Source organism: Streptopelia decaocto (assembly GCF_964273445.1).
Source record: "Streptopelia decaocto genome assembly, chromosome: 3".
In the NCBI taxonomy this organism is placed as follows: Eukaryota; Metazoa; Chordata; class Aves; order Columbiformes; family Columbidae; genus Streptopelia; species Streptopelia decaocto.
This window is the reverse complement of record NC_138656.1, coordinates 50,071,331-50,093,029: the sequence shown is the minus strand read 5'-3', so window position 1 is coordinate 50,093,029 and position 21,699 is coordinate 50,071,331. Positions and strand designations below refer to the sequence as shown.

The following is a 21,699-nucleotide window of genomic DNA, read 5'->3' as shown; positions in this document are numbered from 1 at the left end:
AGACATTGATTCTTGGCCTTATGCCACCTAAAATTTTTATCAATGACTTAGAAGAAAACGAAGAACATAGAACACCAGTGATACAGCTTGTAACAATTTGAGAAGAGGAACTAATGAACATGTAACATTGATGGTTAAGTTTATGCTACCAGGGTATCTGAACAGTTGGTAAACTGAGTTTAAGCAAACAGCTTTTCAGGACAGTCACATATTAAGTTATTTTTCTAGAAACAAACTATTACCCACAACTACAAAACAGGATTTCTGTCTGGGAAACAGTGTGATGGATCATGAGCTGAATCTGAGTTGTGTCCATCCATGCCAAAAAGCATTAAGGCAACACTTTGATGAATAAACAGAAATCTCTAGAAGAAAAATTCTATTCGTTATTGGCCAGCCACTGGTTTAACTGGAACCCACAAGTTCCAGTGGGAATGTCCACTTCAAACAGAAAGGTTCCTTCATTCTGTCTGAAACATATTTACCTGACAGTCTAACTGACAGACTCCCTTTTGCTGTATAAGCATTTTTTCAGTCCTATTTCAGGGATATGGTGGCTTTCCCTGAGTTGCATTCATAGGTTGAAGCCAATCTTTATGATGATGATAACCTATTGCTTTGTAACAGGACAAAGGGAATCGGAAATGTAAAGAACACTGAGGAATGGGAAATATACAATGTAGGGAACATGCTGGTTCTGCTGGAGTGGTAGAAAGAAAAGAGGCTGGGAATTTTTTATCTTTCGCTACTGAGAGGTATAATAGGATCTAATGTCTGCAAGTGATTTGTAAACAAAGAATGGATGTTTTTTGAAGCAATATATTCCAGTTTAAACAAGAATTAATCCAAGAAAGTCATGTAATGTGTATTCTAAAGGAGATCAGAACAGATTATCACAATAGTCCATTCTGCTTTTATACTCTAGCCTTAAGTACATAAGCATTTTAAAAATAAATCAAGATTGGATATGAAGCAGTAGCATGCCCCTATTATTCTTTGACTGTTGCTTGGAATGGAAGAAAATATATGTTGGTTGATAATACTGCAATTTTAAGCAGTCTGAATAAAACAATGTTACGATTAATTTTTTTTTCCTATCTAGCATGCATGTTGACAGAAAAAGAGATACTTTAGATCTTTGCAAAAAAGAAAATATTTAAATAAATAAATATAAGAAATCATTAGATAGCCACGTGAATAACAATTTTGTCTGAATTACTTCATTTTTATGTATTTGATTTTTTTTTTTTTTACCTTGGTTTTACACCAGCTTCTCCTTAACTATCAAAGTGTGTGCCAACTTCAAGCAACAGCTACTGTGGTCATTAGTAGACTCATGATAACAATGTTTTGTAGGGATAGAACATAATATTCTTTATACTTGTATGAGTTTATGGAATAATTCAAGCCTCATGGCAATGTTCACTAATTCAAAGACATTAGTTAAGACCAAGTGATAACCACTGTATCTGAATAACCTGTTAGTGTAGCCAGTTTTGGAGAAAGGAAAATATTTAGAGGTCAGACCTGTCCTGCAAAACAACTTTCCATCTGTATAGCTTTATGCTCCTAATGCATGATGACAAAAAATTTTCATCTCTTTAAGTGTATTCAATACAGAAAGGAGTAATTTCATTATGAAAATCCAAAATAATACCAAAAATATTTGAAGTGGCAAAATACTGTGTTTATTTGATTAAAGAGGCTTTCCTCATCAAACTTTTCTACTCTCTTCAAGACTTCTGTTATCATATGACAGAAATGAATCATCTTGTCTCTTGTGGTTCCTTGTGGTTTACATCACCCCACTTGTGAAGTTTGCATATCATATAATTTAATACTTAGTGCAAAGGTATAAGGGTGAGTGCAATAAAAAAGTAAGTACTACGATTACATAAACAATATTAAATGTAACATTTTCTAATGTCTGAATTCTTCATTTGCACTCTTAGCTTCTTCAGCCTTAATTTTTATTTTTACCACTTTGTTTTCTAAAAAGCAAGCAAACAAACAAACAAACAAAAAGTAGTCCATCAAATTATGTTGTTCTGTTAACAGTCATTAGCAAGGCTGAGGTCTACAAATCCATCCTCAGAGCTCTGCCAGCAAAGCAATCACAATCTGTCTGGTTCAGCCCTCTTCTTCATACTCACAGTCTCTTGGTTTAGCTATTCTTGACTTTTTCTTCAAGTCTCTTCTTTTGTCCCACTCCTCCCACTCTGCTTCGCTTGACCTCCTTGTGAAGCTCCTTAAGTACAGATCTTCCTTTCTTTACCAGTCTCTTTAGCAAATTTCCTTATTGGGTCATTCCCTTCTAGTCCTTGGTCCCAGCTCCTTGTCAGACCCTTATCCCCACCATTCTGGTTTCTACTCCCTCTTCCTTCACCAGCCAGCACCATCTCCCCAGTTTTCCAAACCTTCATCTCACTCTGCCCTCCATTTGTCAGCTGCCTCTAACCTGTCTCTTGGCCCCATCAGTCCTGGTCATAATTTCTTTTATTTCCTCTCTCTAATTGCACAGTCTCACTAGATTACTGCTTCCAGTATCTCCTTTGGCCCATTCTGTTTTCTGTCTTTGTCTTTTGACTTTCTATAACAACTGAAGCGGGGACCTTGTGGACGAAAACTGAAAGTCTAGAAAATGTACCAGCAGCCTTAACTGCAATAAAAAAATGGACAGTGACAGGGAAAGGAGAAGCAACAGGGTGTTCTTGACAATATAATCTGATCTAAAAACTAAGAAACCAGACTTTTAATTAACTTTCCAGGACCTGTTCCTACCTCTGTCACAGCCTTCATAGAACCTTGTGCAAGTCCCTTGGTGCAAGATTAAAAGACACATTAAAAGACACGGATATTCTCATGTACAACACACTAATGCTGAGCTTTCAGGGCTCTCAGTTCCTAGTACCTGCAACTCTGTCTCAGGCAGATAGCCTTTGTAACCAGTATATTAGGAGAGATAGTTCAGAGACAAAGACAGCTTGAATTTCTGTAGCTTTCAGCATTTGAAAACTCAACTTCTCTCTCAAAATTTAAGGCTATTTTCTCAACATGTCTCTACATTAATTTCATTATTGACAAAATAACAACTATGACCATCTTGTGAGTATTGTAAAGCATACTTCACTTCTGCTTTCCTAACATCCCTCTACAGAAATAGTTTTCTGAGTGCAAAGCACAACTATAAGTATGAATGAGAAACACACCTTTAAAGAGAAAAAAGGCCACAAAAAGAGATGAATATCATGAGTAGCTGTAAGTACCAATCCCTTAGTCAGATTGTTTGTCTATCTGCTGTTTTAGAGAGGCTGTTTACTGCTGTAGTCGAAAGCTGAAAAGCTGTGGCAGATAGCAGATGTACCAATTAATAACCTGTCAAGGCTGATGGATAGAATGAAAAAAAAAATCTCACGTATATCTCCTGTGTGGTTTTTTCCCCCACATTTCAGGTCATTGGGGGTCATGAGATATACTCTGCCTCCCTGGAGAGAGACAAAACTGTCTCATTAGTGTCTATCTTTCATGACATTAGGATGCTGCCTTTGAGATGCTAACTCACCTGTTCTTCTCCCAGAATCCTGAAGTGATGAAGCTCTTTAATCAAGGAGTCTGGACAGCCAGCTGTTGGAATGAAACAAAAATAGGCATTTTAGAGCTTCCTGTCAGCTCAGTTTTATCATAAGATACATGGATGCAGAGAGGATAGAATATACAGATTACTTTAGATAAAGAAGATTAGAAAGATTAGCCATGGTTCTGCAGGCACCAGAATGCTGAAAACCATCTATCAAATAATCCTTCCACATTTCCGAGCATGCTACCAAGAATGCTTAGAAAGGTTATATTCCAAATATTTTAGCCCTTTACCCAAAGGACTACAAACAAAAGCAAGATGAAAAGGGCAGCACTATCTGCCAGATACTGTCAGCCCCTTCGTGTAAGCCAAAAAGCCTGTTAAAAGAGGAGCTCACATTAAAACCTTAGAGCTGGCCAAAGCCGAATTCTGATTCACACACCAGATTTGGACTCATTTCTAAGTGTAATACAGGCTTTCCCTGATTCCCTGGAGGATTTCATAGGCTCCGCAGATCACTTTAATTTTGGCTGTCACAAATATAACCCATTTCAGAAATATGTAGGTGTCACTCACAGGTGTAATACACAAATCAACTCTGCAGGTGGGGGCGCGATTTGCCAGAACTCTGCGTTCAACTGCTATAGACTTTCCCATCTGTACCAGCCAGTAAGAAAGAACTTGTCTTGCTAGATGCTGTGCACTTTACTGAACTTTTCAGACTGTGATTACCTTCCCGGTGATGAAATTGAAGGCTGCTACTCACTTTTGTACACTACTGGACTAATTTCTGGCAAGGAATAGATGTGCAGAATTTGAAAGCAACCTGGGCTTTATTCTTCTTACCATAAACAGAAGTATCTGCTTGCAAACAGAGAAAATTCCTTAAAGTGATTTAAGAGCATGGTTCTCCTCAGAACATGGGAGGAATTATGATTTTTATCAACCTGTTTTTCTGCTGATGCAACTACAAATAGTTACCTCTCACTCTTAATGACTGCCATTTAAAGGATGCAAATGAATTGGAGATAGTTGTCAGGAAAACTCCATCAGCACTGTGGCTTCACTGAAAGCCAGAGAGGCGTGGCCTACACTCACAACTTCTGCTGGCATAGATGTCTTAGGCATACAAAGGCAAAAGCCTTTATACTTGGAAGCAACGTAACTAAAAAAGGCAAAACGCCTACTATAGATGCAATTATACTAGTACAAGTCTTCTGCGGGTATAACTTTTTATGTTTAGGGGACTGATTTAAATGAAATTCAAATCAGCTGGTGAATGCTTTATCTCCATTCAGAGGAGGTACAGGTAGAGAATGCATCATTACTGCTAGAGTTAGGTTATGGTTGGATTTGATGATCCTGAGAGTCTCTTCCAACTGAAATGATTCTATGATTCTATAAATGCAACTTCAACACCAAACCCTTTTAAAGGTAGCCAAGGATTAAGGTGGCCAAGTTTTAAGCATATGGCAAGAATTATCTATTAATGGCCTGTCTCTTATTAATAAATAAATAATAAATATTAAGATTAATATTAATATAATAATATTATATAAAAATAAAATAATAAATAACATTAATATTAATATTAATAAATAAAAATTAATAAATATTAATATTTATCCCCATTTAATAAAACCTATGATATTCTTATATGCTTCTTTCCACCCACCTCTTCCCTCCTCTCGCTCACAAGGATATTAACATATTTGAATGTGTGAGTTTTAGCTTCAATTGATTCTTTCTTAATGAGTTTTTATTCTCCTCAACTTCCATGAACAGAACCCCTGTATCACCTTGAGTTTTTCTCTCCTCATTTCTCCCATGCTTAGACTCTCAACTGTTTATTCTGGTTTTTGTTCTAAATGTACTTTAAATTGACCTTACTGCTTCCACCACAGAACCACTGATATGCAGTATTTTTCTGTCCATTTTCACTGGGATTTACATCTCCATCTTCCAGGTCATCCAAACCCTGAGTGTACCAGCTCTCACTGTCTAACTTCTTGACCTGAGGCCTGACTTGTAGTCCAGAACTGTTGACTTCTCTGTGTTTTGCATCAGAACTCACTGCATAAAACACGGTTCCTCTCTCTTACTCACAAGTCCTCATGTAATTATTAATTTTTCTCCACATGTAATTTCCCTTGAAAATATCTGCATTGTTTGTATATTGCTATAGAAATTTCTAAGTGTAGATAATAATTATGATTTCATGTAATACTGCATGTTAATCTTTAACACATGTTTTTTAGCTTTGTAATACCAACTAAACTGCTTTCTGCTTGTCCCTGCTTTTTGCAGTCTTCCCAGCTGCTTCTTCAATGAACTGTTTCTTTCTTCCTTCTTATCCTTTCAATTTATTATTCACTAAATCCCTTAAGATTGGAAAGTTTACTTTTTCTTGCCTAGTAAGAACTTTTTTCCCTTTCCATTCTCCTTGAAATCATATTTCCTGAATGCCTATTTCTCCCAGAAATCCATCCCACTCTTCCCTCATCCATAATTTATACAATCTCCCTTATAGGAACTGCTTACATGCATCCTCTCTTTCTTCCATGCTAGACACTATAGACACTTTGGAACAAAGGATCTTTGTAAAAAATGTGTAAAAGTATGAAGATATATATATATATAGACATATATACACACGTATATGCTTAAGCATTACTTGTTGTCCACTGCTGCATCCTTTTCCCAATACTATATTTTGTATAATCTATTTTTTAGAGGCTCGCCCAATGTAGTTTTTAACCGTTTCATAGTCCTGAATTTCACTAGATCTTGAAATCTGATTATGCAAGAGATCCTGATGTTACTAGCAAAGAAAGAGAAGAGAGAGCTTAAAAGTCATGTCACGGTTGGCATGATGCTTTCCAGCAACAATGAGTTCGGAGAAGTCAAACATGTGCAACATTAAATTATACTGACACACTTAAACAGTTTGCTGTCTGTAAGAAGTCATTTCAGATCTTCACGTTGCAGAAGCACTAATTTGAGGAAACAACTGAAATTATTCTTGTCAAACAATAATTTGACAAAAAAATGGAAATAAAGAAGAAACTTGGAAAACAACAAAAAAATGGAAACTTCTTCCTGTTTTTGGGATATTTCTGGATGTATTTCTGATACTTGCTATTTCTACTATATTTTCTACTATATATATATATTCTATATATATTTCTATATATTTCTCTCTATATATATATTTCTATATATTTCTACTATAATTTATTCTGTTCTGTAAGCAGACCTTTGCAAAACATGCTCGAGCACTGGGACCCATTTTTACCAAGTATATGGAGTTTTGAAAAAGTCTTGGATGATGTTAAATTCTTGTGCTATGACTAGAGACAAAGGTTATAGACAATTAACTGTTCCATAAATAAAAAGAGATTTAAAAATACCTATTCTGCTGAAAAGCATAAAGAACCATTTGTCACCTGACCCACAAAACTACCCATACATTCATCAACATATTAATGTATATGCAAACACACATGGCAACATGAAAATTATTATGAGTACAGCACCCAAATGGTTCCCTGGTAAACTGTGCACAACAATGATTAAAATAAAAATGTATTTTCTAAGTCTCTGATGTGCAGCTAGTGCATGCGACATGAAGTAAATAATCCACGCTTTACAGATTTCTTCTATTTTTGTGTAGAATGCTTTGAGGATCAGTTTTTATGCTCTCTGTAGTACAGAAACCCTTATAATCAATGGTCTCAACAATTATTGAAACTATCCATTTCCTTTTTCCCAATTATTACTTTGAAAAATACAGGCAGACATGAAATTTCCACAGACACAAACCAAACCATCAGAATATTATATAAATCCATAACAATTACACATAAAAGGAAATGATGCAAAAGCATGGACATTTGCCTTTAATCAGAAGCCAAAACTTGGGACTGAGAACATCAGCAGACTGATAAAATGGCAGCTAAATTTTTTATTATTTCTTTCAACTCTTTCAACCAACATTTAAACATGTTCTTGACTATAATGACTGTTACAGGCTTTTGCTAACTGTGAAGGCAGAGCAAAATGTAAGAAATGTCACATTGATGCAAATCTTTAGTATTTTTATACCAATTTCTTCCTCTGACATAGCTCCACTGATCTCAAAGCAATACAACCCATAAAACTAAAGTGTCTTAGGAACGAGCCTGAACCTAAACAGAAAACTAAGTTACGAAGGGATGATACCCAGTTCAAAGCACCAGCAGCTTTATAAACTCACCATATATAACTTCTTTGCTTACATTTAAGCATTTAGTACTTAAATAAAATTGAAGCATACTACTTGTTTGGATTATTTTGTTGTTCCTTGATTCTCATATTGCTTTATTTTTTAATTCCAAATGCTAGACTTATGAATGAAAGGTACATTCAAAGTCATAGGAATTTGCAACTGTAAATTTATAATTTACATTGTGGTATTCTCTTATAAAGATACAAAGACATTTTTAATCTGTTCATAGAAGTATATTTATCTCCAATAGAAGAATAAAGAAGAAAGATTTAGGAAGGACAGTTTAATGTCTCCTAACATAATAAATCCCCTGATTTCAACTGGTCTGAACAACACATTTTTAGCTACACTTGTAATTAAACTACGCTTCTAACTGCTATAAATTTAATTACCCAAGTCTTCACATTTTTTTTTTCAGACAGAATTGGCTTCTGGTTTTGTTTTTGCTTAAAATTATCACTTTGTATGATTTATGTTCTCCAGTGAGAAGGCAAAGGAAAAATTAAATCAATGCTGTAATATTGCATAAACTGGCAAAACGCAAGCAAAAAATGACTGCTGTTACAAATAGAGTTTACTGAGAGCCTACGCAAGTGCCAGAGCTCTGATGGCACCACCAGCCCTGACGGTCCCTGCCCAGCTCCCCAGGACTCCCTACAGCCCAGAACTCCATGTCAGCCCCTGGGGCCATCAGCCCCTGATCCAGTGATGCTCCAGCAGGGCTGGTCTCTAACTCCACACAGCCCTGCCCAGCCATGGGCCCCTCAGAGCCAGGCCCACCCATGGGCCCCTGTCCCAGCCTTGGCCTGTCCCCATCCCCAGAGGGGTGCCCAGTGCCCCAAGCTGTTCTTGGCTGGGTCTGGGACAGGCCCTGGCTGAATTTTAGCCTCAGAGAATCATAGAAAATCATACAACATCTTCATTGACTGCAGTTACAAGCATAGGTGTCTCTACTGTAGGATTGTGTGCTGCATCTTATCTTCTACCATACGCTTGTAGCACTATTTTCTGCTTTGCATTTTAAATTTCATCATTTCCCAAATGGTAAAGTTGGGTGAGATTCAATTCACTGAATTTAAGCATCTAAATATCAGCTACATGAGTCTAATATATTCATTGCACACTTCTTTTTTAGTCAATAGAAGGAAATACACACCTTCATAGGGTAATTCTTGTTGTTTGAGACAGGCCTCCAAAAGGGTATCACTTATCTCCATTAACTGAGGAGACTAAGGTGACTAGGTAAGATGTACACAAGTAACTTTCAGACTTTTAAGGTTAGATGAGCTCAATTTCACACAACAGCTGCAATCCCCGTCATTTCTACACATGCTTAACTTTTAGCATGTAAATTTTCCCATCACATTTAGCTCCATGCAAACTGAGCATGTACGCTATGAAAACAGTGTAATTTCCATTTCTCTCTCTTAAAATGTATGTCTGCATCAACACTTGTTAATTCTGAAAAGTACATATCCTTTGTGAGCTCTGAGTATAACCGCATAAGAGTATCTGTCAGTGTCCTTCAAAGGGTATCCTTCCACAGTGCTAATTGGAAAACGGAGCTTGCAACAGAAAAATGTTTCAAATACATGAGAATAACCACTTCACACTTAGAAAATTAACAGACATGTGTAGTCTTTTTTTTTCTTCTTTTTTTTCTGACAGCTCTACGTAGAATTGTATTTGACTAGAGTACAGATATGAAAAATGTTCCATCTTAAATAATTCTAAAAGTCTGGAAATGCAGCACTCTAAAGGCAGTACTTGCAATATAGCAAAGATTATATATATGTATAGGCAAGTGTACACTGGCCTGCTGAGCATATACAGCGAGGGAAGGTGGCAAGAGAAGCCTGCAGCTCACAAGTGCTTGTTACGGTGAGTATCCATCCAGAGCACAGCCACCCTTCCATCTACTGTGGGACATGGCAGCTTGGACTCCATACACAAAGTACTTGGTACTGCACAGCCTGCCCCAGAAAACTCTGTTGAGTCAGCAGGAACGACAGAAAGCACTGCAATGTGTGTGAAAACACCAGGAATGGTAATGGGCAGCAAGAAGAGGGAGTTGGGCTAGACTTTCATAGAAAATTTAATGGATTTGAAATCCTACAATTAGCGTGCATTTGTTTTTATGTCATTTTCCCAGTCTCTGCCAACCTGTTTAACTAATTGGAATACTGGTGCAAAAAATACACCTTTCTGCTGTCTGTGTCTCTTCCAGTGAAATGCAATCCTGTGCTTGTGACAATGTGGTCACTCTTTTAGGAACTGACAATGATGTCAAAGTATGAAGTGACTTCACTGTGCTTTCATTAATTAAATGTTTTGATGTTTCAGATGACCTTTTCTCATTTTTGATGTTATGTGAACATAAACAAAGACAAAACTAAGGAGAGTGTCTGGAATGCATAAATATGTTACTGAAAAGAGAAAAAGATACTACGAAGAATATCAAGTATGTCATTTGCAGAATATAAGCACATAAGCTCATCTTTGCAATACTGCTTGTGCTTGGGCATTGTGAAAGATGCAGTAATATTTCTCCAAGATCTCACAGAAGGTTATTATTATTATTATATAACCAAACTTAAAGCTTCATTAATTTTTAGACCTACACTATGCTTACAGATATAATCCTTTGTATAAGAAAGATGGAATTTTTAAAGAAAGAAAGGTGATCAAACTATTCTGTGAATAATTTATCATCTCATGTCCTAAGTCTTACATCTGTAGGTCTTACATCTGCAAGGGATTCACAGGGGCACACAACTTTATCTGAAATATCAATTATTGCTAACCACCATTAATCATAGAATCACACATCAGACTCAAAACCCTCTAATGAAATCAGCTTGTAATCACTAGGTTTAGTTATCAATTTATTATTAATAAAAGGCCTCATTCATTTACCTTCTGCATTTGAAATGTTGATCATGCATTTGAGTCACATTTGAAAACTGAAATTCTCTGATCCATTAACTCATACTTCTGCTTCCAATACCTATTTTGATGATCTGTTGTGTTTGGGTAGGTTCAGTCATGGAACATTTTTCCCCAAGAAAGAAAACTATATGACTTTTTATTCAACAGATGCACAGTGGTTATTCCCCTGCCTCACCTGTAAGTATCAGAACTTTTCTCAGCAAGTATAATATGTCTTAGCTATAGAGATACTTCAAAACGCTACAAGCAGCATCCAGTCTGTTGGACACACTAAAACACCTGATGATTGATTTTTTCTAAATGAATGTTGACTGCAGTCAGCAGTATATTTACAAACTGGGAGACAATCTTTTAGTACCCAAATATCTTGTACTGCCCACCTTACAATTGCTGTAAGAAATAACATATTCAGCAAAACAAAAAAGTGAAGTAAAAAAATTACATGGGGTTCTTTAGTTGTACTCATGCCATTTTAATGACATGAGTTTCCAGGTGATGTTTTTCTGTATAGTAATCTAGGTAAGTGGATAGCAAAGTAAAACAAATACATGTTGGAAAAGAGACGTGTTAGAGTGTTTCAATAATACAGATTGCTTTGCAAAAAAACATAAAAGGAGATACTTTCAAAAGCAAGAAGTATTGAATTCTGTCTTTTCAAAGTCAGCAGGCATGTATTTAGATTGCAAAGCTCAGCTCTGCAGTTGGGCAATGCTAAACCAGAGAAGAGGACAAGGGATACTTTCATGTACCCAGAGGCTGACATAGTGAACGTCTTTCCTGTAAGTCTTTAAAAGTGTCTCTAAAACTACAAACGGTATGGCAGTTCTTCAGCTCAAGCAAACTATCACAGCAACAATTAAGTCAATAGTGCTTACACATGTTCATATGCCCCAAAAAACTGGCTATGTACACAAAATGTAATACTTTGTTAAAAAGACTGTGTGCCAATAAAGAATATATTTAAGTGCCCCTTTTTCAAAGCCTTATCTGCAATAAGAAATCTATTTGCCTTTAAAAAAAATCTGAATTTAAATACAATTTTCTCCTTATTAATACCCCTGCCAAATACTCCTGCCAGTATTATGCCATTTTTTTTCTTGATTGAATTCTGACAGCTGAAGTCAGTAAAATGAACTATACAAATTTTTGCTATCTAAAAGGCTGCTGAAGCTAATATTCAAGAAAGTTGCATGAAAGCTTGATTGTCAGGATGCAATCCTTGTCCTGTTCTGACCAGTTACCAGAGATGTTAGTTGCCCAGCTGAATGGGTTACATTTTTGTTTGTATGCCCTTAATTGAAAAATCACTCAAAGACAGAAAAGGTATTTTTGCTCTTGTGAAGTACTTGTGCAAAAATTCTGCAAAGGGACTGCAACGGACTTGGGAAAGGATCACATAAAGTTTGACTGGCAGCAAATAGAGCATCTCAGATTAGAGAAAATTCTGCTGGTCTGGCTTTCTCTCAATGCACACAACTCTGGTCTTCACTGTGCTGCTTCTCACTGTTATTTTAATGATGCTTTAAAGCCAAATGACTATAAGTAATGAGCCACATTAGCCATTTTCTGCTAGGGTCTTTCTTTTAATCTTTGCAACAGAAAATATCAGCACAAAAACTGACCTGCCATTTTAGTTTAGAACCAGCATCCTTGCTTGCTTTTTGCATATTTAAAACAATATTTAAAATAGACTTGAACAAGTACTGTTTACTCACATCACCATTCAAAGCCCAAGTTGTACAGAGCTGCACAATGCCAGCTTGCCATTCCTTGTTATTTTTGGCAGTTTTCAGTATATGCTGCAGCACTATGTGAGGAACTGTTGAAAGAGTCTGTCAGAGGGGGAAATTTTCTGAAAAATAATCAGTATTGCCTAAGAGACTAAGACTTCAGGGCCACCATGTAATAGTGCAAACATATTTGACTAACAGTCTGTACCATCTGGTAGCTTGATAACCCAGTTTAAATTATCGGTGTAAATTCACCCATGCAACTCCCTATAAAGTCAGTGAATACTAAACTCATGCAGCAAAACAAAATCCATTGTATCTGTAAAGAGAAATTGAACTACAACCTTTACTGCTCAAATACAGCAGCTACCGAAGCAGAAATAAAAAGGAGACTCCTTTTTTTTCCAGTACTGACTTTGCCCAATTAAAGTAAATTTTACAGAGGCAATTTTTTTGTTTTTATAAAATGCTTCTCAATTATCAGGAGTTACTCCTACAGTTTCTTCAGAACATCAAAGAGTCAGAAAATCAGCAAGTCTAAGGCATCTACATAACCAGGTGTGTTTTGTTTGTTTTGTTTTGTTTTTAAAGTTAAGACACAACAGAGCTGCTCTAAACTTCTCTTTGGAAGACTCAGTACTTTCCACCATATAAACCTCGGTAGTGAAAATCTCATCGCAGGTATCTGGGCTAAAAGGAGCTTTTCACTTGCAGTGTATACTAGGTTTTTAGCTCAATCAGCTCAATTCATGAAAGGTTTTTCTCATCTTTTATTCAAAAAGTAGTTGAAATCTCTAAAGCGAACTCTGTTCTCTCAAATTCCCACCTTCATGCTGGCACTGGCCTTTGATGATGATCAGTACCTTTGAGAAGGCAAGTGAGAGGTCAGGAGCTTTCAGCATGTGGTGGAGACTCTATAAGAGAGAAGATTGTCTTCACAAGGAAAATCCAACTATCCCTGAATAAAAGTCAACAGAAGGCAAAAATAACTATAAAAGAATTGCATTTGCTAGTTACTGAAGGGCAAGTCATTACAAGATTTTCATTCCTGAATGCCAAAATTAAACAGGTGCAATATAGAGATGCTAAAAGGTTTCCAAGCTGAAATTAGACTAAAGTTCACACAGTTGTTTTCCAGCTGATGGCTTAATAACAGAAGTATATTGTAAAGCCCAAATGCTGAGAATCAGTTTGGAGACTAAATATTTCTTCTTTCCCCTTAAAAGTCAAATTAAGGAAACTGTCCTATAATTTTGGGGATGACAGACAGAAGGAACAGTTTCAGCAATTCATGTTGCAATAAATTTCCATCTCACTTATATTTTACCACGGCTATAAAATGTAGAATAAGCCATTGTACCATCAAGGAAGATGTGGCCAGGTGCCAGAGAACAAACACAGATTTCCGTCTCTTTAATTACAAAACTAGTGTTCAAGGATATTCAAATGCAATTTTTAAAGGTTATTTTCTGTCCACAATACAGGAAAATCAATATGCCAAGCTCAAAAAACATCTGACAAAAAACCCAAGATGCACACATGTAGGTCTTGCTCTCTTACTCACACATGCATAAGCATGCACAAAATTACTACTGGAAAAAGGAAAATGGCAAATAATATTCAGTGACCCAGAAACTGCAATGCTTTTCTTTCTACTTTTGCGTTTCTTTTTTCTTTCCTGGGATATGACGTAATTCTATATAAACAGTATATAAAAATGACTTTCCTTTAATCTGTGCAGCATTTATAGGACTTCAACATGAGCCTTTCACTGAGAGCTTAAACAAATATTGAAATTGCTACATAAATGACTCAGACTACAAGGCAAGCCCAGGCTGCTCTAAAAATAAATGTTCATGGACAATAAACCCATCCAACCAAAAAAGAATTTTAAAAAGCCATGGAATATATTACATAGCGCAGACATATCTGGATGAATAGCTATGATTTTCTCTTTTTCATAGGGATTTTATGACAGAGAACCACTTCCAGAACACTAAAGATTGAAGCAAGTGTCTAAAAGTGACCTACGCTATCATAATGAGTTGAAATCTTAATTGTTACCTAATTCTAACATTTTTCTTCCTCTTTCACAGCACCGATACATGTATATATATCTTATAGCTCTCCATCAGAGAACATAGTTCCACTTGTGAAATGAGGACAGTTTTGCATTTCACCTTAATCAGATCAAATTAGGGCAGGTGGTAACCCTGCAGGCAACATGATTATGAAAAAGGCCTGTGTTCAATACAAACTGTCCTTCCAGTCTTAAGGTCTAATAGGACATCATAGTACAATCTTTTTATATTTGACTGGCAGCACAGAACACAGAAGCCCACAGAGGGGGGAATACATACTGCTCTCATTTTCTGTCTGTGCAAATCCCAACAAATAATACATATGCTCTTCGATATTTACTCTAGCATAAGAGGCAGAGCGTTCCTGGGAGTGCAAAAGCTGGTGTGGGATGAAAACCAAAGTTAAATACAGAAGAAAAAGAAATTAAATCACTCTCTAGTCAGTCTAGTTCTAATACTGTGTGAGACGGGCTAATCCTGCATTACAAACAGTGATTCGTGTTTCTACTATAAAAAACCTGACAGGCAGGCATAAACACAAGAGTTCCTGCTGTCTGTTCAGCTAACAGAAAGGAATTGGAATGACCTGAGAGGTTCCCCAAAGATAGAGAGTTAGGGATTTTTCTGATTTTATACTGATATACTGGCCCTGTTCTTGAACAGACCACTTGCAATAAATAGCTGGCAAAATACTTTTGAAACAAGCTGAAAATTTAATGCAAAGTTCTATTCTGCATTAAAGGGATAATACAGCCAGGTTCATTTGGAATATTGCTCCTCTGAAGACACCCCGAGCACTACAATAACAAATGTTATATCAAAGATGCACTCAGCAACAAATGCAACATGAGCCTCTGTGAGGCGATTTTTCAGTATGTCAGAATTATAATATCACTCCATGGAAACAAATTAAGCAGCACAAGCTCTGCTGTTGGGATCGCTTTATTAGCAATGCGGTATTTTCTCATAAAGAATGCTTTGCTTTGGATCTGTCAATGAACATCAAAGATGGTTTATCTGTTTTTATGGTGCACGACTTGTTCTTTGCTTATGAAATAAACAAAATACTTTAACATCCGTCTCTTTCTGTCAGACTTCAAAAATAATACTGAGAATAACAAAACAATTCCTGATCATTTCTACTGTGCAGCTGAAATCCAGTCCAGTGTGGGGTGTTTTTTTAGTCAATCAGCATAAACGCTTTAATCAGGAGGGATAAAACTGGTACACTAGTACCAGTGAAGGAATACTGAAAAATTTGTACCTGGTGGAGGAATATCTGTTTTAAATACCCACAGATTTCTGCAAAATATTGAAAAATATTCTGCTCTGGTTAGTCATCATATTGGTACACAAATTGACTAAATTTTGTCCTTTGTGCACAAAAGAACACAGTCCTTGCTAGGTGGACAGGCCCTTTCAATGGGTCAGAGAAGGATGCTGCATTTGCACTGTGGCCATAAATTTCCAAGGCTGTTACAATTTACCCCAAGCTTGGTGGCTGCACTGGACTAGGAACGCAGGGGAAAATGGATTTGCTTTCGTCTGTACAGGGCAGGAGAGAACCCCCACAGCTCAGCATTATGCCATCAGACTCATCGGTAGGCTGAAGTGAATTAGTGCAAGCAATTTCATGAGATTACGCTAGCAATTTAGTACAGAACAGCTGCCGCACTGCACAAGAGGATATTCCTTCTAGTCTTTACTTACATGGCCACAAATAATATCCAAGTTAATCCAGATCAACAGCATACATCTTTTATCTTTACCACCTCACACGGAGATATGCTATGCCTTGTAATTAGCTGGTCTTGTCTAACTCACAATAATTCCATTATCACAAGTCCAATATATCTTCAGTAAATTAGACACTCTATATGACACTATTTCTTCTAATATTTGAATTATTTCCCACATCCAGAGCATGCACTTTTTTTCCATCAGCTACACCTTTTTCTGTATTCTTTCCACGGTGTAGTGTTACTAAATTGTGAGTCTGAAGCCAGAATAGAAAGGTACAGGAGCAAATCTCCAACCTTACTAACTGCACATATGAAACCCCACAAAGGTATAGAGACCAACTGCAGAGGGTTTGTGGGGGCTGCATGTGTTCCCCTCCTGCCTCCCCTGACCTTGGGTATGGGTTATTGCTGTATCAATCATTTCCAATCAGGAACACAAAAGTCTTTATGAAAATTTATACCTAGTGCGATCCTAAAGTCACATAGCTTGGTGCTATGAATGCTGATGCAGACACTAGAAATCAGGGCTGGGATGTCTCTGACCTTGATGCTAACACTTAAGCAGGCTGAAAAGCCAAGTCAGAGCTGGTGTCCCCCCAGGATTCCCATCTCCCTCCCACACACACAGTCTCCCTTTTCCCCCGTAACACAGATCCAGAGATCAGGCAAGAGTCTCCTCTGTTTTTTCCTTCCTTTTGCAAAATGGAAAGTCAAGTTATTGAAAATAACCATAAGGTTCAGGGTTTTTTTTCTCATGTCATTAAAATGCTCACTTGACTTTGCTTCATTTCAGTAGACCCCAGAGTTGCAGTTGTAAAAAATAACAATACTAGGTCTCATCGCGTGTACACTTTTGACACCATGTTAAGTACTTTTTCTGTAGAGTACTTCTGAACAGTCATTTATATGTTAAGTACCAAACTCTGTATCACTTCTGCCTTTCAATATTACATTGCTTGCTATGTATTTTCCACTTGTGTCTGTTATGTCATGGATCAGAAATTCATTCCTTCTACTTCTGTCTGGCTCCAGAATACGATCATGCATGAAATTTTAGAGACACCATTTTTTCTGACTAAGAATTATTGGATATACAGCTATAAAAGCATACATAAAAGCTAAAAGCCCTTAGAATTATTTGGAGGGGAAACAAAACATCCCCTAAGCATCAAATTGGTTGGAAATTCTTCATACTGCTCTTCTGTACCAATTCCTGCAGGATTTGCTTTCTATTGTAGCTTAGCTCCTGTCTGCTTCGAGAAAAAGATCGTCAATTATGATAAATGATTCTGTATGTCAGGATTTAGACTCAGGCTCCAGAAAACTATATCTAATGAGATTATCTCTTTCTTTTTTAAGGATCTATGATTTATTTATAGGCAGGAGCCTCAAAGGTTAATTTCTAGTGCTTTACTCACCAAGCTATCCAGCACTCAAATGACTTGTAGGAGACATACAATCAGAACCGGCTAATCCACATCAGCTTGTTTAAAAAAATTGTCAGATTAACAAATCAATGATACTTACACACTACAGAATTGGTTTCCACTTAAAAGCTGACTGGATTTACACAGTTTACATGCAGCATAAATCCTGTTTTCATGTAGTTTAGCAAGGATTCTGAGCAAAGTGATTCTCTCCTCTCTTGTCAACTTACAAGACACAAACTGGCCAGCAGAAATCCTATTGCAGTCTGATGGATGTCTATTGAGGGAAACAGGGGAGGAGAAAAAAAAAAAAAAGAGCAAAGCGGGATTTTTGATGTTTGGCTACAGATTGCTATCACTGATCATTTTCCTATCTCTGCTTCCACAGCTAACTCTCACTTTCAATTCAGAGAGGTTTTTCTCTGCTTTACTGTTTATGCCAAGAAGTCTGCCTTGCCTAACCTGTGACATGTTGATGCTACATTCATGCAGCAACCCATTGTGGGGGTTGCATGACAGTAGAACCAATAGGTTCTATATTCATGGGTTTTTCATCCATTTCCCCATTTTAATTCTGCTCCCACCTGTTCCAGTCATTATAATAGAGTCAACAGCGTGGCTGCTGTTAAGCAGTCTGTGGCATTGAATGCAAAAGTTAACTTTGCTGCAACGAGTTCTTTGGCATATATATGCACATCTCCTTTCCCCCCTCTCTCTTTTCCCCTCTCTATATATGTATTGTTCACCTTTGAAGGTGGTGGAACATTGTCTAGTTTATTTTTATTTTTTGTTACTTTTGGAATTTGATGGAGTGCAGGTCGCAGGAACACAGCACACTTGAGATCATTAGCACTATATCCTCCTTCACTGAGACAATAACAAATCAAGGTAGCAAATAACTGAAAGGCCTGATGATACTTTTTTTGTGCAATGGCCACTGAATTAGAAGAGCTGTGATATAAAACTGATTCAGGTGACAGGTGCTTAATCAACTGAATCTCCAACAACTCTAATAATAGGTTCCTAACTTCTCTCTGTATCTGGAAAACACGATCTACAGAAAAACATAAATATTTGCAATAAAAAAATACACCGGTGTCATTTTGCATTTTTTCAGTCTTGTATCTACAGATCCAACTTAACTGAAGGTTAATGCTAACATTTAAAGACAGGCTGTGCATAACCTAAGAGGACATGTGACATTTTTATGTTTCAGACTAATGCTTTGTGTTTGTGTTGTTCAGGAGAGTCTCATGTATGAAAGTAAGCTAATGTCAATGACTATCTCAATATTAAACAGACAAATAAATAAATAGAGACAAAGGAAAACATAGTGGAAGTGGCTGAAATAAGTGGCACGTACACAGTACAGTAAACAATTCTGCTGAGCAGCGTTCTAATTTGTCCCATCTACCCCAACCAATTACTCCTACCTCAGAGACTCCTTATCTTAGATTTTCCAAGCCACCCAGCCTCTATTTCTTGATAAAAGACACAGCAGTATTTCAGAAAATTGCACATTAGATAAAGAAGAAACACAGTGTTAGAAATAATTGCCAGCATTTTTTCCCCAGCTGAGCCAATCCTCCATCCAAACAGTTGAGAAGCTAACTACTTTTGAAGTTAGGTCTCAGTAATCCATCTGTATTGGCCACAAAATAATAGGCTTGACAGTATTGTAGCACCACTGCTCTTAGCATTACTGTCTGCTAGAAAAAGCTGGGAAAATAATCTTTGAGAGGTCAGCAAGAGCAAAAAAGCACTGGGTTGAATTGTGCCCTCCACAATACCGGCTGGGCATAATACACACTCGTGACACAGATGCAACACTGAGCTCCACAATGTATGAAATGTAGAAATCATCCAGCCCTGTTTCTTCCTCCTTCTTCTCCCTCCTCAGCCTCCTTCTGGGAAAGAAAAGATATCTTTGGTTTGGGAGAAGCTGGAGCTAACAGTAGGTACTGTAGATAAATGTACTGAACAAAAAATCCATCTCTCTCTCTCAGTATCTTGTCTCTGGCACAGGCCAATGAGAGATACTATGAGAAAAGCATAAGAAACAAGAAAAGAGTTAAATATCTCTGTATATCATCCTTGACTGCAGACTGCTGATTAGGGACATTCGGTGATAGAGAACGCAACCAGATCACCCTCTTCCCTTGCCACTCTTGGGATTACTCTGTTGATGTATCTAGTCACTTTGAGAACACTGAACACCTTTGGTCTCTACAATAACCTTAAGCATTAAGTTCCACAATTTGAATTTGCAGAAGGTGAGCTTCCTTTGTTCGCGTTCTACCTGCTGCCTTGTAGTTGCATGGCTATCTGTAGTTCTCACACAATTAGAAGGGGTAAACTCCTGTTAATCTTTTCCATTCCTCTCATGATTTTAGAAAATTCTATAATTGATCCAGATGTCTCTTGCCAGAACAGAAGAGCAAGCCTCTCATCATACACAAACTATTTCATACCTCAGGACAACTTTGCTGCCCTATGTAAACAATAGTTACTACTTCCTTTTTCAGAGGCAATAACCAAAACTACATTTGGTATAAGCAGAACCAAAACTGCACTTGGTATGTGCAGAGCAGGGTGCACTCTTGATTTACCACAGAGAAATAACATTTTGTCATTTTTAATAGTTCCTAAGATGTTAATTGCCCTTTTGACTTCCGCTTAGTGTTCATATTATATTTTCAGTGAGCCATGCAATGAAGATACCAAAAAAATGAGGCAGTAGAAGACAGATCAGTGACACCCTGCCTGTTTTTGCCCTTGTACACTCCAAACAATGACAGCCCACCTCCTTAAGAAGCCTTACTGGAAAGCATGCTCAAAAACAATTGCAGTGTCATGCTGACACTCAGCTCTGTAAACCCAATCAGGCTGTCATTCCATCCTTTCACCTGAGCATCACTGCAGCAGCATTGTGGTCAACTCTGGCGCACAGCCATGTACACCATTAACCTGACTTGCCTTCATGGCTCCACTTCAGCTTGCCCCAGCACTGGGACTTCCCTGGTGATCACAGGGCCATGGCTAAACTGGCACGGTATGTTCCATTGACACGGCATGGCATGGCACGGCACAGCACGGCTGGCCTCACTGCTGCCCAAAGATCACCCACCACTGTGCTTTGCCACGTCCTGCCAGAAAGCAGTCGCTGGACAAGACTGCAAAATTACCTACCTTGTCCCTAAGGAGTTAAGGATGTGGGAGTCAAGCTGTGGTGTGAGGTATGAGGGAAGAAAACAAAATGGACAAAAATCTGATAATCAGAAACTAACACATGAAAATGAACAACTAAAAGCTTTTATCTGAAAGTTGAAACCAAGGAAGGAATGAAAGATCAGGACAGCAAACAAATAGGAAGAAGAAAGAAAACTATCATCAGCCTCTTCCTTTTAATCTTCTAAAGGACAAATATTGCTCAAAGAGCACTATTTTTACTCTGTAATAAGTAGCTTTGTAATTTTAATTATAAAGATCATGCAATAACAAGAAAATTGCAAGGATCATTTTATTTTCTGACAGATGAAATGGCATAGGATTGGAAATTCAACACTAGGCAATGACTGATGTTCAGTGGAATTTCTCCAACATCCCCAAAGCATGTCATTAGGTAATGCAAGAAAAATGTGGTGTAATTAACCCTTAACTACACAAGAGTTGCAAAGACACTGTATTCTGCTATATATTGTGTAAGTTATTGTCAGCTGCTTCTGTTCATCAAACCAAAGAGAAATGGAAAAAGAAAGAAAAAGCACTTTTGCATATGTGCCTTATAGACCTGAATTTGAAAACTATGAAGAATGATTTCTCTAAACCCCAGATGTGAAACTCTGGACTTGCATAAAGAGTACAACGTTCCTTGCAACCTGACCTGTGCACACAGCATGCTGGAGCACTTGATGTTTATGTAGAAC

At 37.3% G+C, this 21,699-nt stretch overlaps 1 protein-coding gene across 3 annotated transcripts in view; it reads right to left on the bottom strand.

Annotated features, from left to right (window-relative positions):
• PRKN (parkin RBR E3 ubiquitin protein ligase) overlaps positions 1-21,699 on the bottom strand; it is a 725,918-nt gene that overhangs the window by 121,338 nt on the left and 582,881 nt on the right. For all 3 annotated transcript variants that reach the window (XM_082048436.1, XM_082048435.1, XM_082048437.1), the window contains one exon: positions 3,563-3,624. In XM_082048436.1, coding sequence (XP_081904562.1) covers positions 3,563-3,624 — 62 coding nt within the window. The remainder of the gene's footprint in view (positions 1-3,562; positions 3,625-21,699) is intronic.